The 26,012-nt window shown below is 40.4% G+C and overlaps 1 protein-coding gene across 1 annotated transcript in view; it reads right to left on the bottom strand.

The window, feature by feature from the left end:
* The window catches only part of LMO7 (LIM domain 7), a 97,046-nt gene that overhangs the window by 38,815 nt on the left and 32,219 nt on the right, over positions 1–26,012 (bottom strand). Inside the window, exons 4-11 of the mRNA XM_009894448.1 lie at positions 5,404–5,434; positions 4,884–4,997; positions 4,203–4,401; positions 2,772–3,024; positions 2,007–2,306; positions 1,367–1,657; positions 900–1,100; positions 4–431 (exon numbers count right to left, since the gene is read on the bottom strand). Coding sequence (XP_009892750.1) covers positions 4–431; positions 900–1,100; positions 1,367–1,657; positions 2,007–2,306; positions 2,772–2,986 — 1,435 coding nt within the window. The 5' untranslated portion in view covers positions 2,987–3,024; positions 4,203–4,401; positions 4,884–4,997; positions 5,404–5,434. The remainder of the gene's footprint in view (positions 1–3; positions 432–899; positions 1,101–1,366; positions 1,658–2,006; positions 2,307–2,771; positions 3,025–4,202; positions 4,402–4,883; positions 4,998–5,403; positions 5,435–26,012) is intronic.

Below are 26,012 nucleotides of genomic sequence, written 5' to 3'. Positions count from 1 at the left end.
GAAAGAGTGCTGGGTGATACTTGTCTGGAGCACCTGATAAAGGCACCTCTTTTTTCTGAGAGAGGATTTTACGGAAAATCATGTCATCCTTTTCCAAATCTGGAATCACAGGTTGGCCCTCTCTGGGTTGCAAAATTATCTCACCCTCTAGGGGAGGCTCCTCCTCAGATAATTTTTTTAAATACCGGGGGTCTTGGAGAACAACTTGATTCACATGGAAAGCCCCAGTTTTCCGAACAAACAAGTCATCGTTTTCTAAATCTGGATACAGATATCCATTTTCCGCATCTCCTTGCTTGCATCCTGGTTCAAAGGAAATATTCCTTCTACATTTTATGAGCCTAGGGCCAGAAGTAGGATCAATTTTGGTCTTCGTTTCAGAAGACAAGTAGTCAGAGTATTTTTGCAGGGCCTGAAGTAACGAAAACTGACTGAAGCATATAAAACAAAAGGAGGGAAGTAAAAATATCATTAACTAGCAAGAGACAAGCAGATCACAACCTATTGTGATATACATTTGGTTTAGACTTGCAGTATCCCTAGCAGTACAAGTACATCACTTGGCATTCACCACCACTAACCGTAGCACAGCACACGTCAACCAATATAAAGGTATCACGGCATACCAACCTGCTCAGAAACAGCACGCTTACATGCTCACACGTAAAGCCAGTAACCCTCTGCGGCATGTTACGCTTTTGCACTTACATGTTTCAGAAGGCCAGCAACTTACGGCTACATTAAAAAAAAAAAAAAAAAAAAAAAAAGAACAACAACAAAATAGTAATAACCAAAAAAAGCGCGACATCACAGGACGTGGTTTAATTTCATTTAACTGTTGCATATCCAGCCATTTCTTTTCTATGCAGCAAGAGTACAGCTCATGCAGCGATATCAACCTGGGCTGATCAGAAGCCTCCAAGATTTTTCCTTCTGCAATCTGTGACAATGAGCTTCCCACAAATTCAGCAGTTGGTTTATAGCTCTGATCCCTTCTGTAACTGCTGTTCCAGTCAAAACTTGGTCTTGGTTGATTAGCAACAATGGCAGAACTTTGTTTGTATGCAAATTCCCCATCCTCAGAATCTGATTTCTTTCTACTGTGCGGCAGCACAAAGAATGAGCAGAGGGAAAGACAAAAAAAAACCATGAAGTGTACTCACTGAGTAAAATGCACAGTAGCAAGAGTGCAACAGCGTAATGGAAATAATATTTCAATTACTTTCTCCAAAAAAAAAAAAAGAGAAAACATATCTCGCTGCTACACTGGCAATAAAAATGAAAAATAAAAATAAAGTCATACAATTACATTTTATTTTTAAGTTTGGCACACAGGAGAGAAACAGGGGCATGCATGAAAACGCACCTGAACCCTTGAATCTCTTTATACCAGGGTTTGAAAGAGGATTTCCTGATTTTTTTCCATAGCAACTCTTCTTCTGGAGTCCAAAACTTAGGAAGAAATTTGTCAAAAGCAACCACTGTATTTGCCGCTGAAGAACTTAGCTTGCGAAAATAGAGATCATCTTTTTCAATGTTTGGGATGCCTATTTCTTCTTCCTCGTCCTCATCAAAATACCCAGATAATTCTGAAGGAATGTTAACTCTTGGTTTGTTTTCCTCTTTAGCATCCAACTCCCTCTGCCTCCTCTGGTTACTGTTCAAAATACCCAACCAGTTAAGATATTTTAGGAGCAACTTGACATAAAGAATGCAAAAAGACATGCTTTTTGGCTCAGGAGTTCAACCTCGTGAATGAAGCAAATTAGTTCTCAATTCCATCACTGCAGCACCAGAAATAATAATATATATTAAAAAAAAAAAAAGTTAAATGGTTATATCAGCATCCTATCGCCTCTGACAAAAATAGGAAGTTTGATAAAAAAGGCATAACAATTTATCAACTGTGTTAAAATGCTGATTAGAAGACTAACTTTACGAAGTTATTAATGGACTGCAATTTAGGTAATACAATAGTTACTGGATCTTGTATTAGTATCTCTGACCTCAGTGGTTCAAGCATTGCAGCTAGTTGACCAGCTGGATAACTGTCTTGTGAGCAAGATTTAGGAGGGTCATTGCGCAACACGAAATGACGTCCAGGTGCAGCAGAGCTTACAGGGCTCTTTTTGACTAGAAATCTACGATTTGCTAAGTCATCCATGACCACGTCGGGCAGCCTTCTTTCATCTTCTGAATCAGAGCCACTGTCATATTCATAGATCATCTGGAGGGAAGCTGGATTTGTGAGCCCACACTCTGCTCTGCTACTTTGGCAGGAAGCTACGGGATTCCTTTCACATCCACTGAGGTTGGCCAAAACAGGAACAGAATGAAGACAGTGAAGTCACGAAGGCAATGATGAAACCCAAGAACTGCCCACTAATCTCATCTGTACGCACCAAGAAGCCAGAAAACTGAAATTCATCACTGTATTTTCAAAGGCTTTAACGAGAAACTAAAACTGTAGGTCTAGCTCCTGTGAACTTGCATTTAAGATCATTTAAATCCCCTCTATCTGGAGTCTGACCAGTCTCAAAACATTACTCAAACACCAGAAAACTAGTTATGTGGAACAAAGTAAAAAAAGAAAGCCAAAACAAAAAACCAACCATGCAACCACACCAAAACATCCCTCCCATTAAAATACGGAAACTCAAATACTTTACTTTGTATTACAGCAACAGCAGCTTTTCTTTAACTAATAAAGAAATAATTTCTTTAAGAATTCCTAAGTCAAAGTCTGGCTTCCTAAGACCACACACAAGTACCTTGAAAATGCTCCATCGGACTCGGTGAAGACGGGACTTGCCCAGCTCCTCCTGTTGTCCTCATTCTTCTCTGTCCTCTTCTTTCTTAAGGGTGCTGGCACATACGCCGTCTGCTTGTTTTTGTTGGGTAAGAAGCGATTGAAGTCAGTGGTAGGTTTCGGTTCAATCACTGAAATCCTACGGTAAGACCTGTCATCTTTATGGGAGTCATGCATTTTGAAAGGCAGTTCTGAGTCTGTGTCACTGTCACAACCTTAGAAGAAACGGGAGAAACACGAAGGTAAAACATTATTCTCTAGACAGAAGCTTCTAGCTGGAACTTGCACCAAGATGTTCTACAATCAATTTAACTCCATATTCAAGATGTTTTGGCTGCAAACTTGCTGAGCTACTGACAGGACAGTAGAAGAGGTATTTTTAGACGATTGTTGTGAAGTTGCGATAAGGTCCGTTAAGCTGAGTTTGGTTTGCATGCCCCTGCTACATTTGTTCCATTCTTTCACTATCACAGCACCCTGCAGGAAACAAAGAGCTAACCTCCAGATTTAAGATGTAAAACAGCACAGAAGGTTTTAATTAAAAACATACTTGCCACTCAAATTTACTAACAAAGCCAAGTTACCAGCAAATAGTATAGCAACATGCTCATCTCACCAGATTAACGTCCAGTAGAAGCCAAAGGTACATCACATATGGAGCATGGCTATGGGCTGCTTTGCTCAGATCAGAAATGCTCCCCAAGGCCTTGGCTCAATGATTTTTGTTATTCACATGGTACAAAATCCAAAAGCTCACTATTTTTATAATTTTAAGTTAGACTACACATTAGTATTACATTTTAAAACTGGAGAGAAACACAGATTAGACTACAGCTGTAGGGATCAAATTTCACAAACTTTCTTCTTGTTACCTTTCTTTCCACAAGCTATCAAAAATAACAACTACACTTCAATTTTTAACCTAGGTAGGAAAAACCCTATTGAATATTGAATATTCACAAATGGAAGTGAAGACACAGAGGTTTAAGACACAGAGGTTTGACATATCCACGCTAGGAATAAGGCAAGAGACTTCTGCAACTGTTGAATTTTAGGTGATCCCATCAGGATCTAAATTCTAGCAATTTCCCTTCCTGTACTGTGGGAAAATACCCACACATACATCCCACCCACACCACCCCACCCCCAACCCCCCCGTCCCCCTAAATGCAGCAGTGAGAGAAGAGTCCCAGCAACCCTTCATAGGAAAATGTATGTGAGCATAGCTTTGTTTCTACCAACTGTTAAAGGTCAATATTTGCTTAAGCAAAATGCAACTGCAGCAGTTGCAAAACTAGAGTTGCCTTTCCCGAAGTACTAGGTCCATACATTGTCTTCTCTCACACTCGTAAGACATATGTCAACAAAAGACTTAATAGAGGAAAAAACATACCTTCACTGCCACCTTTCAAGGTTATATCTGATGAAAAGCTTGTGGAGGATCTTGAACCAAGAGAGTCCAAGCTATCAAAGGAATCGTCTCTTTTATGGGTAGCTGAAGACGAAAAGGGCTCTCCCCGGTCAACGTACCAAATATCACCGTACCCACTATCCCTGCCACTTCTGTTCAGGTGACTGGACTCTTCAAGCGCCTATGAGAGTAAGTTTTGAAAGGTCTTTTGCAATAATTTAAGGTGCAAGTGCTACTCGCAAGTTTTTGCTCAAAAAATTTTAAAATTCATTTTGAGTGCACAAATGGACTTTACCAAAGACTACTGCAAACCCCTAAAAATGACATATGCAAAAGCTTGGATAGGAGATTCAACACAAGGTCTTAAATTGCTCTTATCTTAGTCAAAGGGAATCAAGACAAGGCTTGTCACAATTTACCATATCAATAAGAGAAGGTGGATTCTGAATTTCGTGATTATATGGGTAGCAGGAGAACCAGTGTAAGCTAAAAATTCCTTTCGCATGGACTTTGACAACAGGCAAAACAAACAAAACAAATTACTATGTTCTCCAAACTAAGAATAAAATTAACCCCCCAAGAGATTGTTTAGAGTCGATGCTGTAACGTATAGCAAACTATAAAATTCAGGCTATTTGTTTACTATTCTGTTCGGTTCCTTACCTTAGTCAACGCTTGCCCTAACAACTTCTCAAATGCTTTAAGATTGAGGTATGGACCATTATAATGAGGGTTACTTTGAGCTTTTCTCCCAAGCCAGTATAATGTAATCAAAACCTAAAAACAAACAAACAAACAAAATACAAACTTAATTACTATCTTCTCATACAATGTACTAGTATAAAGGAATCTCAACATGTTGTTAGAGAAGTTTTCCACACTGAATTGTAAAATCTGGTTTATAGTATTAGCTATGATCTCCATCAAAACCAATTAAAGAGCGTTACGATGCAGCTCATGTATCTCAAGTAAGCAGATATAAGTACTGTTTCTAATTATTACACTTATTTGGGAAAGTAAGCTGCATAGAGATCATCATAAGATGGCACAATTTGCATCAGATAAATGAACAGCTGAAGAATAAGGTAAACATGATAGTGCCATAACCAGAAGTGTTTTAAAAATATTTAATGAGAATTATCATGAAATTGTTTCAGAAAGCATTGAAGTAAGTATGTCTTACATTTTTCACTCTTCTGTTGGTCTCCTCCGGTCTGAAGCAGGACAGGGAGTGAGAAAAACAAACCAAAAAGTTTTAAAATACTCGACTTAAAATTTAATTATTATTCAAGACTTAAAAGGTTTCAAGCCCAATTAGAGGCCAGTTCTAAATATGCATACTATGACTGTTTCAAAAGAAATAAAAAGCAATTCGCTTAGAATTCATAAGCCTAACTCCATACTATTTCAATCATACATATAAAACCAGAAACTGGCTGATCTATTATAGTTTCTGATTTGAGAGGTACTCAGAAAGGCTCTAGGCTTTTTTAACTAGCTAAAGTTTTTAGTTGCCAACAAAATAAAAGTAGAAAACTAGCAAACGACTTTGGGAAGTATAGCCTCTATTAGCCAGGAAGATCTTCAGTTCCATAAGAGAGCAGATTCAGTTGTTACTTTTCCCCCCCGATTGTATTATGTTTTCTAAAATATTTGCATCAAACACAGTAAATGCTTCAGCCTAGGGAGCATTTTCCAGGAAAAAAACCCAAGCAACTGACACTGGGACAGCTGGAGAGAGATGTTGTAGGGCTGGAAGGAGGCGTTTGGTTTGCTTTGATGTAAGATGCATGTTTCTTAGAAAGTATTAAATAGATATGCAATCATCAACATTAGTAAACTCTTTTTTCAAAATACACAAGTTTGTGGCACACCTCAGAAGTGCACCAGTCGACACTCAGTGTGGTCCTATTCTCCTCATGCTCATTTTAAGAGCAAGAAGAAGAAACTTTTTGGATGGGACCCTCCCGCAGGTGGGGTACTGCGGACTCAGTCCTCGGATGTAGATATCCACAGCTGGACTGCAGACAGCAGCTGCACAACACTCCCCATTATGGAAGGGCAAGTAAGTGGCTTAAATACACCAAAATGACTTTCCACCTGCCCCAGACGCTGTAGGTGTGGGCTGGCTCAGTGGCAAGCTTCACACACCGCACAGTGAAGAGGTTCAAACAAAAAATGCCACAAATTAACATACAGCAGCAGAAAGACCTCTGCAGAGCCCCGTAACAGGTCAAACCAACCATGTACCAAGGCATCTATCCTGTTTCTGGTCATTTAGGAACAAGTTAGTCAATGGCTGCAGCAAAAAGGTAAAATAAACCATTCAGGGGACAGTTAGGAGGTAGCAAAATGATGACAGGGCCTTGTCAGGGTAGATGGCACTCTTCATGGAAATACAATATTCAAAGCCCCATGACAACCGGCAGGAACACAGACTGTCCCTCCTTCTCTTTTTTTCTAGTTTGTGAGCACCCGCTCCCACTCAGTGCGGCTGTAACTGCCTTGCCTGTCCCCCACACCATAAAGAAATCAGGCTGCCGGGAACACAAAGTCCTGGGATGGATCCGACCTGCGCAATCCCCACCTGCAGCTTCCTTAAAATCACATGCCAGAGATGCCACTGGCTTTGTAGTCAGTGACCTCTTCCTCACAGATAAGGAGCAACCCTTTTCCTTTAATGTGAAATATTCACACATTATTTTTTTTTTTAAACCCCTTCTGAAACACATTGTTGTTCTTTTTTCACTGGAGACTATTATTGAAAAAAAATTTCCTCTTCCTTTTGTTCAGTACGTGGATTTCTTTTTCCAATGTCCATGCTGCAGGACACACCATGGCTGTGACCTAATGCACTGGCTCGAGACAGGTTGGTTTCCCAAGCAGAGGATGGAAAACTATTCTTGTAGTGGTGCGTATCAGCATTATGCTTCCCACACCTGACAGAGAGCATTTTAAGGATTTACATTCTTTAGCTTCAAGATCTAAGAGCCTTTAGGGCAGAATTTCTTCAGTTATTTGCAATTACACAAGCAGAGGCCAGGCATGCCCTTGCTAAGGATGCCTTAAAGTTTGCTTCCAAACTTTAGCAGTCTAGCAAGAAGTGAAAAACTCTGCCCTTAGTCAGCTGGAGCCTGTATCCAAGAGGTTGCCAACACTCATGTAGAGCAAAGCCACATGACTGAACATGATGGGTGTCCACTTCTGCTTACCATGAGTTCTCTGGGATCATTTACATCAAATCATTTGCAACAGAAGGAACGTTCAAGCTGGTTTTATATTTCAATATATTTTCTACACTTGAATAACCATAAATACACTAGGCCTGCATACGTGGCTTATAAACAACACAAAACTTCAGACATTCACGTAAACTAATGAGCATAGTTGAGACCCAAAATGCAGCCAGGGAAATACTTTGCACACTGGAATGAGAGACTGTGCTCCATTCACGTGTTTGCTCAGCTAACAAAGGAAGCAAATGGACAAGCTATTTACTCTGCGTGAGCAAGATTTCTTCACTTGTATTACTACTCTCCTTCTCTTAACTACACCTACTGGTCATTAAACCTTTTAAGCAATGTTTCATGATAGATGTGGTCTGACCAGAACAAAAAAGAAAGTAAGAAAATCCCTGCTAATGTAGAGCAATCAGTTCCTCATTTATACAGGCATGTATTAATCCTGCGATGGCCCTGAAGTAAGGGAAAAAAGGAGGATTCCAGATGATTAATGTATTGTCCTAGAATTTGTGTAAAACAAAAGGTATATAATTTTTTGCCAAAACAAAATCCTGAATAAAATAAAAAAAAAAAAGCAATGCTGTTATCTTACTGGAAGGCCTTAAAAGTAATTTGTCACCTGCAAATTTCACAGCTGCTTCTCCTCTGAGGCACGCAACTTATGGAAGGTGCACTTTGGATCCACTTGTTATCATTCTCCAAGTGAAATAAGAGCCTTTTGTAAGTACAACCTGGCCAAGCTCACGATGTGCATCAGCGCTTACATGCACACGCCATTGCCCTGTTACCCTCCAGTATATTACATTTAAAATAGCTGGGCAAATATCTACTGGATGGTAGTGTGAGACAAACTGAAGAGCTTTTAAGAGGAATGACTTTTTCCTGTGAGCATCCAAATAAAATAAAGCCAGATTTTACCTCAATTGCAGTACATGAAAACACAAAATGAAATAATTATATTAAATAGAAGTTCTTCATAAAGTGTTATCAGAATGTAAATATTACACAGTACTATGCAAAGAATTCAACTGGGGACTCATGTATAGCTCTGAACAACTACAGTTCATAGCAGGGCACAAGACGGAGGCACCAACCTCAAGTAAAGCAAGTTCTTCGCTGCTGTGAGAGGAGGCACGATCCTACTTTCTCTGACAACCTGTTGCTACCCAACAGCGAGCTCCTGCTCCTGCCTCCGCTCCCCTTCTCCAGTCTGGCTCTAAACGTACAGGGCTGAAACACTCAGTTTCTCGCACTGTTTTTGAAGAAATCAGTTAGAAGCTGGAGTGCAAGAACTTCAGCAATGCAGCCTTTAAGCTTTTTAAAAACTCCTGGACAATTATAACCTTATTTTGAACATGTCTATAGCACTGAAGCGCACAAAGAGCACTGCTTGTAGAGACATTTGCCTTATGAAAGCTATTCTAGGAACTGAAGAGGTAACCTACTTGTTGAAGTATCTTCATCAATACAAATAAACGCCAATCCTACACTGGGCAACTGTGAAAGAAGTCTGCTTTTTGCTTTTTGACGTTTTCATCCAAAATCGTCACAGAGCCCAGCTGGTGCAGAGTATATTCTTTATAAAAACATTATTCCGTGTAACCTAATTTCTGTCTTGAATAAATGTAGGCCATTATGTTGAAAGTTATAAGCAGGCTGCTGCTTTGCTCAGGAGAGCACAGCCAAGGCTGCATCTTAAAAACTATCCGCTGAAAGAAGAGGGTTCCTGTCCAAATGACGATGCAACGCCACCTACCAAAGCACTTTGTGTCATTTCAAACATTACCATCTCTGTCTTCCCAGAGTTTTTTATATCTCCTTTCACTAACAATGCAACATCTGTAAAGATGTCTGAAGTAAGCAAAGGAAGCTGCTAAGGAGAGTCGTTAAAATCTTGCAGAAAGAATTTTATTCTGAATACTTCCTCTGCTCTTGCCGAAGTCTCAACATTTTAGCATTCATTCTGAAGTTTAGAAGAAAAGTAACTCTGATCTTCTGCATTACCTAGTCTAACCCCAATGTCAAACCCCAACTCAAAATTGTCAAAATTTTAAAAGTACAACTTTAATTCACAAAGCGTGAACCTTAATTGTTGGCAGCGGTTTCAGTAAAAGCTTATGTACAACTTCAAGATTAGCCATCCTGGAAAATATCTATCAAACACAGCATGAAAGTCTAAAGGCCACGAGATAACAGTATGTGGAGTTGTTATAATAATTATGAAGCACAACTACACGATTCCAGGTTGAACACTGATGCAACAAGATGCGAAATAACCACCCGTGGAGAAATAATACCTTTTGTGTAAATCATCTCATCTACGTCAATCCTTTAGCAAACAGAAAAAAAAATACAAATAGGACAGAAATAGCTCTGGCGTGTTAGTAGGTGATACGCTTAGAGACCAAATACCTCCGTTATGTCTGAACACAACGCATATTCACAGACATCACTTACGCCCAGCCAGCACGGACTGACGGATGTTTCTCTCATGAGGACCACTCTACAAGAATAAAGCTAAGTGACGCGGCACATCAGCAGGCTGAGCTGCAGCTCAAGGAATTTATTCTTGGCTACGCTGTTTGCTCAAGGTTAAATAGCAAAATTAGTCACCAAGGCCCCAGCCTGACAATACAAAGGCTCTGGCAGCAGCTCTAGCTTAAGGATTTCCTGGTCTCCCTTTCCCTTCCAGCCGCTCCCGTTTGCTGCCCCCGTGGTTATGCCAACACGGCTCTGAATCACGCCGTGGTTCCACGTTGCGCATCAGGACCAGAGGGCTGCGCCTCTTTCTTTGTTTGGGTTTTTCCTAATGCACATTTTTCAACCCCCAGATTAACTCGCTCATCTGTTTTATAGCACACTTGTACAAGCGGCTGCGTCAGCGCCACGGCAGAGGCACCGCGTTGCCGCAGAGGAGCTGGCAGGGGGCTCGGTGGAGGAGGACCCCCCGTTCCACACGCCCGTACCATGAGTGAGTGTGTGTCCTTGTGTGATGAAACCCCAGCCAGGGGCTTCCCCTTCACCTGCTGGCACTTAGTTCTGAGGAGCAAGGAAAGCTTGCTAGTATTATTTTAATGCGCTTTGAGGTACTTTAAAAATAATTTTTAAAAAATATATTGTACAAGACAGTCATATACCTTACAGTAGCTAGCAGACCGCAGTACTTCAAGAAATCATGAACTGGACTTTATCGATTATAAAATATATCCATTGGCAATGCTGACAGCTACACATACACCTCTCCAGTGACTTCTCACAAAAGAGTAGCGCATTTTAAGTAGCTATGTTTAGGTTGACCTATTTCAAGACTTCTAACAAATATACCCTATAGTTTGGATTTTGCTTTCCTAACACATTAAATGATTTGGTTCCCCCACATCCTAATACATATTAAATTACAGAAACTATAAATTCATTATGTCAAATCTACTTCGACAATTCACTTTGTTTTTTTCCAGAGATACCATCAATGTGAAGCTCGAGACCAAATCTAAGACAACAAGAAGTTGAAGCAAAATTCTGGAAGATGATTTTACAGCACCTCATTCAGAAAGCATGGCTTTCTGAGGGTCTGTTTCTTGTGTAGAAATATATTTACAGTATAGGTATCAGTCTATGATTACAAAAAAAACCAAAATAACCCCAAAAACCTAGATGAGAGAATCTCCCTCCCCTAAATGAGAGTTATCTGCCAAGAAGAGGCCATGTGGTCATGCCCAAAGAGATAAGACAAATCCGAATCCATTTACGGGGAGGAAGAAGGGACAGAGACACTCCCACTGATAGAAAGGAATGTGCCAGTGACAAATGCACCCTGCCCAGTGCCAAACCCTTCCCTTGGTGACGAATGCCCCAGAAACCCCAACAGCTGCCAAAGCTATGCGTTTTCCATGCCTTCCTCTGTATTACAGATGTCACGAACAGAGGACTTGAACAGATTTCTGTTTAAAATGAAGTATCGGTGCTCTCCCTGTGAACTTCCATCCACCAAAGCAGCAGTTCCACCTCCCAGATGCCCTTTGAAGGACTTGGAAGAAGCATGCCCTGGCCTGGGAGCTGAAGCAGATCAGCAGGCTGCAGAATAAGCCCACTCCAGAGCTCCTCGCTGAGCTCCAGGCGCTCTAGCCCGACACCCACCAGCTTCACTTACACTCCTGAGGACGACGTCGGAGGGTTTGAAGGATTCTCCACCCCTGCCGAGGTATGCTGCGCAGGAGACGAACGCCGGCTGTCCAACTAGCAGCGGGCTTGTGCTAAATTTCAACCTCTTTGGCCACCTACTCAACTGCTATTAATATTGCCGTTATCGGATCTCACTGAATTCCCACGTGCTGCTGAGAATAGAAATGCTCCAGTGGAAGACGGGGCTGCCGCATGGGTACAGAAACATGAGGACATTCCTCCAGCACTTGGATTCTTAGCGGATTGACATACAACCCCAACAGCCACAGAGCACTGCCGAGATTGTTGGAAATAAAACAGTCGGGTTATAGCTGCAGCGTTCAAGAACAGCTTTTGGAAATGCACCTTTCTATTTGACTATAAAAAGCACATGTATTTTCCATAGCAACATATCCACCATACCCAATGCCACTTACATAGTTACAGCACAGTGAGTCAGGTATAAAATGATGCAGAAAGCATCCCTCCATGCCCCTACAAAACCACCAGCAAGGAGCTCTGTGGGCCATGATGACCGCGCACCCTGTCCCCACCCCACGCCCTCATCTACTAACTAATGAGCTGAGGGGTGGAGAAGAGATGCCCAAGAGGGGAAAGGCGGAGAGGGAACGCAGCCGGCCAACACCCTCTGTGGGAACGTGTCCCTGTCCATCGCCCCAGAGCCTGTCCTTTCATACTGCCTCTTAAGCATGGCGCTTCCTTGCTGATCTCACCCATTACGCTTCCACGCTATTCTTAAATCCCTTATCAAAACACAAACAGGCACTTCTAGAAATGTGCATCAGCCCTGGCAATTCACTGGACACTCAAATTATCCATTTCCTCACGCTCTTTTCCGACCCCTCCCTGGGTGGTCCACTTCTGCCAGCTTCCTCATATCTCAGTCTAATCTACAGGTTCTCCCAAACAGAAAACTAATATTCAGGATAGCATAGGGCAGAAGGCATACCTGTCAAATAAAAAATAAAAGTAAAACCCCCAAAGAACCTGCAAAACCATCCCCAGAAGAACAAGCCTGTGCGGAGGAGCCTGGATGATAACTTGCACACTCCTTGGTTCTTGTCTCAGGGGCAGGCAGGGGAAGAGGGATGGAGCATCGCTGGAGCAACAACTTGCACAGAAAGAAGAGACTGAAAGGATACTGCAGCTTCCTGCTCAAATTTTAAGTTACAGTAAAGAAAATTGAAGTATTTATAATAATTAGCGTAGCTTTGTTGACTGGTCTCTTTTTGTGTCTTTTTCTTACACCATTCCTAAAAAACCCTAAAAGTCAGCAGCTTCACAAAATACAGGTAATTAAACTGGCTACTACTTCTATTATTTTTTGTTTGTTTTTTCCAGGGCAAATCTAGAATTCTCCCCCAGTCTGTATTAGTTACTTTAAATTCCAGGTCTAGAGTGGTACCTATGCAAAAATAAATAGTGGGTATTTTATTTCTGAAAGCTACCAGTCACATGCCACACACTTTGGCCAAGAAGCACGAGAACATCCATTCACTCTTATGAGCAATGATAGACTCTCTGCACAAGGAGTTAGAAGCTGCAGAGTTGACTCCAAGCTCAGATGGAGTGTTAGGAGTTCTTAAAGGAAACCAAACTGTTTGTTTACATTCAAGAGGATGTTTGAATTTCACAGGTGGAATTAATTGCTTTTCAAGAAAAAAAAATAATCAACACTTAAACACAGCGATTTAGATAGATGGATAGCTAGCTATCATATCACTATTTACACACCCTATAGATTTTTATAACTTCCAAAGCATTGGTCTTCAGAACTTGGAGCATATCACTTTACTGGATCATTCCACCTCTTCTTCTTTTACCTCCCTGTTGTCCTTCTTTTTTTTTTTTTTTTTTTAACCTGTACATCAGTTGACCCTGTTACTACTTCTACCTTTTTTTCTTCCTGGTACCTTCTATAAATGCTGGGATTTTACACTCCTCCCTCCCAAAAATCAACAGACTTGAGCTTATCCTGTTGATCATCATCTACATTAACTTGTCTTGCATTCAGTTTTGACGACCCTTTTCCTTCATGCCCCCCCCCCCCCCCCCCAACTAGACCATCTTGTGTACATTTTGCAGATTAATTTGAAGAGAAATCCATATGGGGAACACACACTTATGCTACCATTCTTTCCAAAAGGAACAGTTGGTATAACTGGAGAGTCACTATGAAATATAAGTATCAAAATAGGCAATTAAGTGTGATCCTGTAAGTTTTAAGAAATATATACAAAAACACATGAATGTGCAGCTGTTAACCAGCATGGAAATAGAACAACAGTATTTTACAAAAATATTCTTCTGTATAAAGTATATTATTTGCTTCAGCTAAGCTGCAGCAACCATGGCAACTCACAGTGAGCATTTTTTCAAGACAATACCGAAATCCACTTTCTCTATTGCCTGATGCCTCTTTGCCATTGTTAAATTAAGTACTTCCAAAATTGTTGTCCTTTTTACTCCCACTCTTAAATCCAACCAAAGTATTTCAGCATCCCCTCTCCCCACACAAAGATACCAGAGCTAATTTTGTAGAATAGCCCTCAATACTGACTCATTTATTCCCTTCTAAAGTATCGTTCAGACACCTCTGCACCAACTCTGGGCACGGAAAAACAAGTTATTGCAAGGTAAGCTAGGGTAAAAAATTTTCCATCTACCAACTACTCCATAGCAACTGCCTGTGTGCACTCTCTTAAGCTCGACACCCAGGATTAATACAATAGTTCATTTTGGATAAAGCATTCAGAGGTGGTCCCTCGGGAAGAGCTAGGATTTGGCAGGTTATACAACTTTGCTTGCACAGAGAGACAGAGATTTTTATAGCCTCTATAATCAGAGAGGAGAAAAAAACCCCACCCTCCTGCATTCAATCTCCTCCTTGGTCCATGCCCAGAGAAAGATTTGGTAAATGTAATCCTTTGTTATTTTTGTGTCAAGCAAACAGGTGGTGATGTACAAGTGCCTTGTGTATAAGGAAAACAGTTTAACACAGCTTATAACACTCAAAAGCAACTTCAGGAGGTTTATTTAATTTCTCATGGTGTGCAAAAAAGGATTAAAAAAAAACAACCCACAAGTCATGTCTATACTGCATAATTTATACCGGATATTTGGCAACGAGCATATCCGCTGATAAAAAAAGATGACTGACAGTAACTTATACTGGGTATTGCTATGTTCACGCCTGTGCTAACATCGAGTTTCACCAGTCCAAATAGGCATCTGTTTGGTTGCTGTTGTTTTAACGCATACACAGGAAACAATTCAGCACAGAGATGACTCACTAAGAGTTAACAGCAGAAACTACAGGTGCCCTATCCGTGGCCCTGAGTGGGAAGTAATCCAGACTTCAGTCCACTCCAGTCACCATCTCTGCAGGGGAGCCAAGACCCATAATACCAGGTATATGCATGAGGATGGAAATATCCTCCTGAGAGGAGACAGACCCCCTGCATTTTGGTGGTAGATGGGACATATAGAACTTGGGAGTCACTTGCACAGATTTCTGATGGATCATTTTTGCCCCTAGAGCAATTCCAATGTAGTGCTGGCCAAACTAATGTACAAGACAGAGAACTGGGGCAGTGTCTACCCCAGCCCCTCTTTTTATCCTCAACTTTTGTCATATTATTAAAGAATAAATGCTTTAGCAGTTTAAAGGGGAATTACTAAAAGCACCGCTTTAGGGACAGTGCCATAAAGCTAGGATTTTGGAAAGAATTAAGATTTATTTATAGAGATGGACAGAGCAAAGATGACAAAACGGAGGTACAAGGTTAGCGCAGTTTATTCCATGATAATGGTTTTGGAAACAAGTTAAAGTGATGTTGGAATTTGTTCTTAAGTAGAAATAAATCACTGCTGCATGACTGCATCATTTAGTTTAGTCTCTACATTTGGAATAAAAACTTTAAAGGACTACTGGGTTTTCTCAGTAATATTTTGGCAAAATATTTCACAAGCAAATAAGAAGCACTGAAGAAATTATAATGCTTCCTTTTTGAAATTTTGCCGTAATTTCTCTATGTTTCTTTGGGTTACCCTAGCAACACAGAGCACAACATCATCACTCATCACACAGAGCACTAAAGTATGAAACACAGATTGAACCTGAATTCTGTCTACTGAAGTCAGTTCTCTATTAACTTAGGTTGATGCATATATACCCAAAAGAAGTGAGGTACACAGATACAACTGAACTTAATTATTTCCTATGTTTTCTTGACCTGCTTTCATTTTGAAGACATATTTAGAGCCAGGAAAGAGCACTTCAATTAATGCAGAGTCAAATGTTAATGTATTCACCCTTATCAGAAAAGAATACTGAAAGGATGTATTCCCTCGAACCGTCTCTCCCAGAAGACATGGTGTGAAACAGCAACACAATTTAAAACAGAAACAAAGATACAAAAATCAAGTAAAATTCATGAAGTGTACTGCTCTTACCAAAAGTATGCCCTTTTGTTTTGGGGAATAGACAAGATCTAAGATAAGCAGGTATTACTATCTGTATTTGCTACAATTCTCACCTCCCATCCTCAGCTCCTGCAACATCCACATGTAAGGGAGCTCCTTAAAGATGTAACTATTCTTATACAGGTTCCTTATGGCTTCAGATTTATTTCTTTAACATTTGAAAGTACTAAATTCAATGTGTTGCTATCAATATCACTGGATAAGTATTAGGGTTTTGGGGGGAAAAAGAATTTGCCCAGTGGACAGCACTGCTTTAAGGCTACTTAGAGCAGCCAAGTCAGAGGGTATTTTTAAACATTTGCTCAAAACATTAAGCTTTTTGGGCCAGGTTTTCTGGCCAAGTTTTTAACGTTGGAAAAATGAATGCTTCTTTACTGCAAAGTGAGAGAATGGGTAAAAGTCCAAATACTTGCTTTGCCAGAATGTTAGAAAGTCTGTGTGGGAGGCAAAACGGGAGAGGGAGGGGAGAAAAAATAAAAAGGAAAGTTAAGCTAGTCTGACCATATACCTCTGAAGTTGGAGAATTTATATCGATTCTGAGCATCCAACCTACTGAAACCAAATATGTTATTAGTCACTTGAGAGTTTCTGTTGTAAAGTTAGAGTAGTCTGAGAATAAAAACTTGAGCAAAATTAATGATATGGGAAAACAATCCCAGCCAGGGAACTATAGATGATCTCACACCTCTCTCTCACTGGTACTCATAAAGTATGTAATTTGTACCACAAAACTGATGACTGAGGAAAAAAAAAAAAAAAAGAAAAGCTTAAAACACCAATTAAGACACCACCAAAATGCTCAAACAAGCTATTACAACTAAGTCTGGTGGTAGGGAGGGAGTGGAACAAAACGATCCAATTCTGCTCCAAGTGAGGCCATGGCAATATTCCCAACATCTTTAATGAGGGCATGAGTAAATGCTAAATTAGGAATCTTCCTTCTCATGAGAAAGAAGATACTATATGCACCAACTCTTGGAAACTACAGTTAGCCATCTGCAGAATTTCAGCAACTGCCTAGCCAGATGAAGCGCTGGAGAAACAGGCTCCTTAAAACACACATGGTGGTTGTAAGCTATCCTTTCCAGAAGTCAATCAAACCGCAGAGCCAGGATAACACAAAAGTAACCCTTGGGCTCTGGAAATTCTGCAAATCCTTTTCCCAACAATCCTCACTATTTCTACACAAAGGCCAGGCAGTCTTTTTGACCCAGATAAGGTTAACAGAAACCCTGAGACTCTCATCTAGGAATCCGCAGTTTCTGGAGGCTAAGGGTCTCTTGAAAACCCTGCGAATGGCATTCACTATTGCATTTAATCATTGCAAAGATTAAATCAAACTAATGGTTAAACTGAAAAGTACGTCAAAGGCACCAGATTGCTATGAGGCTCAGCTTCATAAGGGAAAGTAGTCATGTTGGGTCAGGGAGTGCTAAATCCACACCTGCTGCCTTGGGAGTGTCTATGGAAGCAGCCCTTTTGATCTCAAGTTTTTAGCCCTACTTGATTCAGAAATCCCAACAACAGCAGTACTGTCACTACATTCACTGTTTTACAATTCAGTGAAAAGCCAAGACCTTATCATCCCCCAATTAAGACTGATAATCTAGACAGGATGAGAAATGCAAAGGCAGTTTGCTAAAACTAATCAGATGTTTCTCCTCTTGATTAGACTTAATTCTAGTGTAGCCTACCTGAAACAAATTACAATTGGGGAAGATTCACACAGCAAGCCATCCCAAAGGCCTCATCACCAATGTGCACATTACAACAGGGAGACTCAATATAACTTTCAAGGTCTCTCCTCCTTCTTTTCACCTCCAGGCTAACAGAGCTACAAGAAGTCGTTAACTCAGTGCAACAGAGGAATAATGAGTAGCGTCCTCCAACAAGGCGAGGATAAATCAGTCTCTGCTGATGGTTTAGGAATAGGTTGTCAAACTGCAGCAAAACTCAGCTGCTCCTTGACAGGAAGGCAACCACCATAAAGTACAGGAGAAAAGAACAGGATGCAAATACCTTCACCCTTGGACCCACAGATAGCACACATGGGAGATAACCTTGATCATGTTTGGTTGCAGGATGGCAAACTGTTGACCACATTATCCACAGTACACAAAGTTTTTTGCAGTATAGTTTAACTTTCTTGCTGCATAGCATTAGATAGGTGCAGAAGGCCACAAAAAAAAAATAAATAGCTGGAGTGCTCTTAACATATTATCCTCTCTACGTTTCAGTGTAGATGCTGTTAGTGGCCCAATTAACCTGCTGAAATATACATTTTAAAAATAAATTCAGTAAAAGTCACTGTTGTAGATTTTTTTTAGCAAGTGAAGGTACAAAGACATGCAACAGTCTTCATCATCAAGGAAATATGTTTATGGCAGGGTAGTACAGTGTAAAAGTTTTCTAAGATACTCAAAAATAGCTTATACTGCAGTGTAAGTTATACAAGCCTCATCTTTAATAACATAAATCAGTACTATCTGAAAACAGCTCATGATATAACAAATCAGCCATCTGTTTGATGCTAATTTATTGGAAGACATGGATTCAGAACCACTGCAGTAGTCAGATATTTACTGCTCAAAGAGAAAGAAGATGAATGTGAAGTATTCTTGCCACATCACATGTAAAGCTCTTCACTTGGAAAACACCACATTGAGAACACGTAAAAATATGCACCCCAAAATTTTTTTCAGGTAGGAAGGAATCTGTGGAAGCTTTAAAGAAATCCAGAATTGTTGCATGAACTCTGGACAGAATGTCAAGTATGTAATTATTTGAACTATTATTAAAAGTAACGTAGTTATTACTTAAGCCCCTGAAGGAAAAAACCTAGCAGACACAGGATAAGGTACACACAGGTGAATATATTTGAACTTTTTTCTATAATAAAGTTACCAACAAAACCAGGCAATGCTTCAAAAAGGAAAGCCACCAGGAAAAGAATAATAAATTAAAAGCACAGAGGTATCATTCTTTGCAAAGAGAAAAAGTGAACTCCTGTCAAAAGCACTTTCAAATCACTTCTCTCTTTAAGCGGTGACATTGAAATTTTAGCATTGATGGATGCCAATAGCACAGAAATCAGCAGATTGAATGTGAAGTAAACAGGCCTTTTAAAATACATAAATGTACATTTAAATTCATTCTGTGGTGATTTACAGTGTGTAAAATCTCAAATACACTCATTTTCAGTGTCATACCAATTCCCCTCAAAAATACGTTCACTAACACGCTCATTATTCCAGAGCAACTTACAGAAATAAAAACTGTTTTTCAATTCTGCTTTCTTCAAAAAGTCTTCTATCTTTTGCTAATTTTGGCTTGCATAGAGGATCCTGTGTTTCACGGGTACAACTGAGCCTTGCCAAAATGCTTTCACAAGTTGAAGACCAGCCAGGGAGTAACACCAGAGTAAGAGAGCTTTAGTCAAATCAAAAAGCTTTTTTTTTTTTTTTTTTAAAATTAAAACTATAATTATCCAATGACCACAATAACACAGTATTTACTCTCTTAAATAATTATTAATTGTATTGCAGGTGCAAAGATTAGAATGGACTGTAACTTGCTATGTTTAATGAGCCAGCTTCTTTTTCTGCCCTCTCCCTTCTACAAGGTTTTTAAGTTGACCATCTACGCTCAGTTTGTCTTATACTCTTGTCTTTGTCCCTGTATCTTGCTCTGTTGACCATCACTTAAAAAAGAGCCACACGCTTTCAAATCCTGGCTATAAACTAATTTCTGCTATATCCTCCACCACCAAGGAAAGCATACGGTAATTTTTTCTAGTAATTACCCACTAATTATTTTTTCTTTGTAAGGATCAAGGCATCACACACTTTAATAAGCAAATTCATGGAAACCTCTACAGCTACCTTTTGTAATACCATTAAAGACTAACCTTTTACTATCGTCACCTGCCCTCTTCTTCAAAGCATGCACTCTTTGTGGCTGACCCAGTGGTGTTGTTTGTTTTGAGAGTTGCCTGGCAGAGAAGTCTGAGCAATGGAGAATGAAAACAGCAAGAAAGCATCTTCAACCCGGTATCCCAAATTAGTTGAAGAGTTATCGGAAGGCCATTCTGATTCATGGCAGTGGTCGCAAGCAGACCACCTCTATGGCCAAGGAACTAGAAACTGAGAAGATGCTACCCCCTCTTCATTTACAGTAAAAGCAGATTCTAGAATATTTTACAGGTGAAGATTAATCTTAATACACTCGTTTTGAAACTGGTGGGAATCTTCATAATTAAACGTATAGCATTAACAAAGAAGTCACGGTACCAAGAGCTGAAGTAACCTGAAGTAATTAGCTGAAGTACTCTCTGATGGGCGAAGGCAGAAAACACACTGTTTAGTAGTTTTCTTCCACCGGTTTCACTGCTTCTTATTTCAGCTTATAAGGAGCCCAGTCTTCCCTACGACTACAGATGCACAAATAACAGGAACATGTTCCATTAAACATTGTATGCCAAAACCTACATGCGATCAAGCTTGACCAAACAGTTTCCAGGAGCTTGAACATATTTGCTTTCCTGACAGAAATTCTGCAAACAAAAGTTCCCTCTATAAAGAAGGTGTGCGTGCCTTTGGTACACATCCATCAGAAAGATTCCTTCCCCAGGAGATAAAAGCGAGCTTCTCTCCTCTGACTGATCAGACAGCAATACACCATTTTTACATGATGGAAACCACACAAACACATTCCTGGGCAACCGGAGACAAGAAAAAATTTCCAGTGCTCACTGCTTGCCCCCCTCCCCTGAACTGGAATTAAGCCAATACAGAAACTTTTAATTCAGGCTCCTCTTGGACCTGAAAAAAAAAAAAAAAAAAACAACCAAAACCCAAAATCTGTAGGTATACAAATGCAAACCATTCTGCCATATGAAACGTGGTACTTTAAAGTGAGAAAATGCATTTTGGTGATGCTGGCAATAACTTGTGATGCTTCTCTAATACTAGTGACCAGCTGAGATCCGTTTTTCCATCACAGTTAATAAAAGAAATAAAGAGCTTGATTCTTTCACGTTAGCTTTTAATAAAATTTTGCTGCAGTTTCTTTTGTCCTCACTACATTGTTCCTCTGACAAGGAGGTAGAGGAACACAGTAATTTAGGCAGAGCTGAGGTTAGATGGCTACATCAAGCAGCACAGTACAGAAATACTAAAGCTCTTATGGAAAGGGAAAGATGGGTAAAGGAGAAAACTGTGATACAATGTGATGTTAACTCCAGCAGGACACAGTCACAGATGCCAACAACACATGCTCCAGATGCACGGTGGTGGGACACAGCTCTGGGTCAGTCCTTGCAGTATTAGCAGAAGCAGCTGCTGTTCCCATGACCTAGGTGTTAAGCCAACCCAGCACACCTTATTGTGCAGACCTACCTCTGATCAAGTAAAACCAAGGGAAGCTGTATACTACCTGAACCAGTGGACTCCTTTCTTCTTCACAGACTACACTACCTCGGAAGAAGCATTCTTCTGTTTGACCTACTTCGACATACGCATTTTCACTTACGCGCTCATACTTGAGCTGCTTGAGGGAACCAAGACTTTGCCTTTTATTCCCCTCATATATTTTTATGTCCAGTTTATATTTCTATTCATACAGTTTTTCAAGCCATTGGACTTTTTCACTGTAAAATTTATCCTTTGGGAAAGGTTATATAGTAAAGGTTAAAAAAAAAAAAATTGCTAAGAAGTGAATTTATTTCATGTACTGAGTTCATTCTTAAGATTTCCTATCTCTTCTCAGCCCTATTTCAGTTCAAATTTGAGTTCAGTGAAGATTTCACAACTTCTCAGATTAGGCTCCAGTTTGAGAACAGCTTTTGAATCCTCTTTGGATTCAGATTCTTCTTGGGTTTTACCTTGCACAGCTGGTAGGGCTTCTCGGCCCTTTCACTGCCGTACCCATTTGTGTGAATACACTTTCTGAGAAAACCAAGAAGCGCCAGTCCTCCATTCCAGCTTTTCTCCTGATAAAACTCACGCTGTCCATTAAAGAAAGGAAGTTTATCAAGCAACTTTGGCAGACAACTAACACGGCGTAAGTGTGGAGTACCTGCCTTAGTTTATTCTGAGAGTCTGAACCAGCACACCCTTCCAAAGCAGTGCTGGCAAGCCAGGCGATGAGCTGATGTGTCCTCCTGTGGTGGCAGCCTGGTGCGCAGCTGAGAGCAGCTACTGTGCACTCATCGCTCCCGTGGTACCCAAAGCAAGCAAAGCTTGGACACGCAGACTCACGCTGTTTGGTGCCATCAGTCCCTGGTTTCATAGATTTAAAAATCTTATCCGATCAACGAAAAAAAAATACTGAACAGAAAATAGAAGTAGTAATTTACAAACTCAGTCACGTAATTTTGGTGATGATCACCACCCTAGACTGACTGCACCACCTGGGTAACTGGAGATTTCTGTACAGGTTAGTTAATAACTAAACAAACTATCTTGTTGAATACATTCACACATTATTCAAACAGAAGACTGAATTAAGCCAAGTAATTTGGTCACAACTCAAAGACAAAAATGCTTCAGAAAGACAAAATGTTGTTTATAAAAAGGAAAGTATCCTTTTGCAAGGGAACTTTTTTCCTCTTGAAGGAATGAAAACATCACAATGAAATGGCAAATACTAGTAAATCACCAGTGCTAAGTGACTTTTGTATGATTTCTCAACAGCAGCCAACATTCAATACAAGAGGCGAGCTCAGATTTCAAAGAATAAAATGTTCTGCACAGAGAAAGCGACTGTTTTGCGGGATGAGCATAGCAGGAGTATCATTACTGATGCCTCTTATTCTGCGCTTATTCAATCTGGGTGGGTGTGCCTTCTGCATAACCATCTGATGTGTGATCTTACAGTTACATTAACCATGCCAAAATCAGTAACAAAACCTCTTAAATTAACTCATCTTTTTAGAGCAGAAGTAGGTTTTAAGTAATAATACTGAATATAGTATATGCAAATACATGTGCCAGGTTATTTCAAGAGAATTTCAGTCATTCTTATTTAATTTTCTTGTCTTTTACTAAAGTTTCAAATGGCTTGATTAAAACCCATCAAATGTTGAATTCCTAAGAACTGATAATAATATTTTTCCTTGCGATTGCAAAACCTGGTCACTTACTGAAGTAGTCAGATACTGGTCAAGATTAAGAGACCTACCAGGATTTTATTCATCTTTTCAGTACCTCTGCATAACGCTGCACTCTTACTAAAGCCTAACAACAGTAGATTGCTTGATTGATTTAGCAAATCAAATTAATTGCTCCCATAAAATTTGCATCTGATTTTTTCCTTAGTTTTGCTTCTTACAGGAGGTTATCATAGATCTACAGAAGTTAAAAGTAGCTTTCACTGGATGTGACCTTTTCAAAACCACACACAGGAGCATCCACATGGGCCCAGATCAAAACTCTATCTAGCCCAGCATCCCATCCTCCCATGCAACCCCAAGTGGTTGCCTGAAGAAGGGTAAAAATAGATCAGGCAATATGCTGCTCCCTCGGGGACTCCCCAGGCTAGACGTGGTTTCCCCGTATTAAGTAACTCATAAGAGATTTCCTTCTGTGAACTTCTCCGCTACCCCTTGAACTCAAGTACACTTTTATCGTCCACAGCATCTGCTGACAAGGGAACCTACTGCCCCTTCGTTTGGTTCATTGATTATTCATACAACATGGGGCACAACAACTAGTTGAACCAGTTCATCCATGCCATCTGCTACGGTTGTGTTTTTTTGTTGTTTATTTGTTTTAAGATTGCTACTTTGTCCACTTCTCCTCTTCACCCATCATCTCTTTCAGGCTTATGACTCCTACTGTATTTAACTACACCTGCAGCAGAAACTTCAGTCAGAGAAACACCATGAGGATGAAGATACTCCAGTTCCATAGATCTGATTTTGGGGTAATTGGGGAAGGCGAAGTGAGAGAGTGAGAAAAGGAAAAGTGATCAAAGTCCAAAACTCCAGGTAGTATTTACAACACTGGCAAACTCCAGGTTACCCCCAGCAGCACAGTGATGTGCCATTGTTTTTCCTATTCCTAATACTTCTTAACAATGCTGGCTTTTTGTTTCTGAGGGTTTTTTTTGGGGGGGGGGGACACAGCTGTTGGGTTTTTTGTTATTGGTTTTGTTTTCTTTTTCTCTTGGAAAGGCACTGAACTCACAAAACTCTTACAAAACTTCTAACCCCATTTCCTCAGGCCTGAGCAGTATCAGCTGTTCCAGAACTCATCATTTTATACACAAAACTGGAATTGTTTCGATTTTCCTGTTCTCACTTAAGTAATCCAAGTTTTCCTTCTATTTTATACATAAAAAAGAATGCTGCTTCTGAAAAATTAACTACTATTAAGAGCTGTTTACTAGAGTAGTCAACGCTGGTAAATTTGGACAGATTAAGATTAGTTTGTGGGACTGCACAGATCTGTGGTGAAAATACATCAGATCTTCAAGTCAAACCATACACAAATACACTGTGCCTTCTGTTAACTTGGGCATTTTTAGCTAGTGCTTTACCAAGTACATCCCTCACCCCAGAAAACGATCACAGCTGAGAGCATCTTGCAAACATCGGGTCACGGAGTTAAAAAGGATACATTACTGCACCATAAACCTGACAAGCATATTTCAGCGTTTATTCACAAGGCACAAGTGGCTGTCTGTAATTTAATAGCCGTCGCAAAAGCAGAAGTATTTTGAACTTAGCCTCCCTTCCCCCGCCCCAGTTAAATATTTTATCATATAAAGCACTGGAATACACGTCAGTTGATGTGTATCTGTACATACTGGGTTCAAAGGTGTGTTACGTGTTTACATTTGCAGGACATTTTTTCTAGAAGGGAAAGGAAAGAGGAAATGTCATCTGCGTTAGTCAGCCTTCTCACTCTCGTCCCAGCAATCGGCTGCAACAGCTTACAAAATTTTTCTTTCTGAGTCAGTTTCTGATACTGTGGCACCCTCCCCGAGCAGACAGGAGCCCAGGGAGGGCTCAGTCCCTGTGCCAGAGGGCAGGGCTGCCAGGAGGACCAGCTCTGCAGGAACCTCATGACATTCAATGAGGACAAAGTCCGAGTCCTGCCCTTGGGATGGACCTAACCCCTGCGATGGCAGAGTCCGGTGGGGAGCTGAGCCTGGGGGTCCTACTGGGCTGAACATCAGCCAGCAGCAGACCCTGGCAATGTCAGCCAGCAGCACCTGGGGCTGTATGAAATTGAGTGTGGCCAGAAGGCTGATGGACCTGATCACCCCCCTTTTCCTCAGCGCTTATTATGCTACATCTATAATGCTGCTGTCTCCAGTTTGTTGCCCTGCAGTACAGGGAAGACATTGGTAAACTGGAGCAAGTTGAGCGAAGGCCATCATGATGGTCAGGGCTGGAGATCTTGAGCTTGATCATCCAGCTTGTTCAGCCTGGAGAAGAGTTCGCCAGTTGGGTTTTCTGTTGTTGTTGTTGTTAGGTTTCTCCTTTTGTTTCTTAAAGACAATAGATCTTTATCATTTAAAAGAAACATGAAAAGATCATGCCTTTGTGTGGTTAAGTTTGGCTGCTATCTAGCACTCTTTATTCCCCCCTCCCTCCCGGCCCCTTCTTGTCTTCCAACCACGTGGCAAGACATGATTTCATTTAACCAGTTTCAGTGACAAGATGAAAACAACCCTGCAACCCTCCTGACGTGTGCTTTATAAAAATATTTGAATTTGTTATTGCATTACCAATTATGTTCTCTAGTACTCACAGCAGAAAACCTGTTAATGCTACTTTGAAGGATACTATGAGTGCTCCAATTAAGCAGTAATAACAATCAGAGTTGAAATCTCTGAAAGCAGTGTAACAATAGTATTAATCACAGCTCAGGAAAAA

The sequence above is a fragment of the Charadrius vociferus genome, unplaced genomic scaffold, assembly GCF_000708025.1.
Source record: "Charadrius vociferus isolate BGI_N301 unplaced genomic scaffold, ASM70802v2 scaffold1401, whole genome shotgun sequence".
Lineage (NCBI taxonomy): Eukaryota > Metazoa > Chordata > Aves > Charadriiformes > Charadriidae > Charadrius > Charadrius vociferus.
The sequence above is the reverse complement of the archived record's forward strand: the minus strand, read 5'-3'. Positions and strand labels throughout refer to the sequence as shown.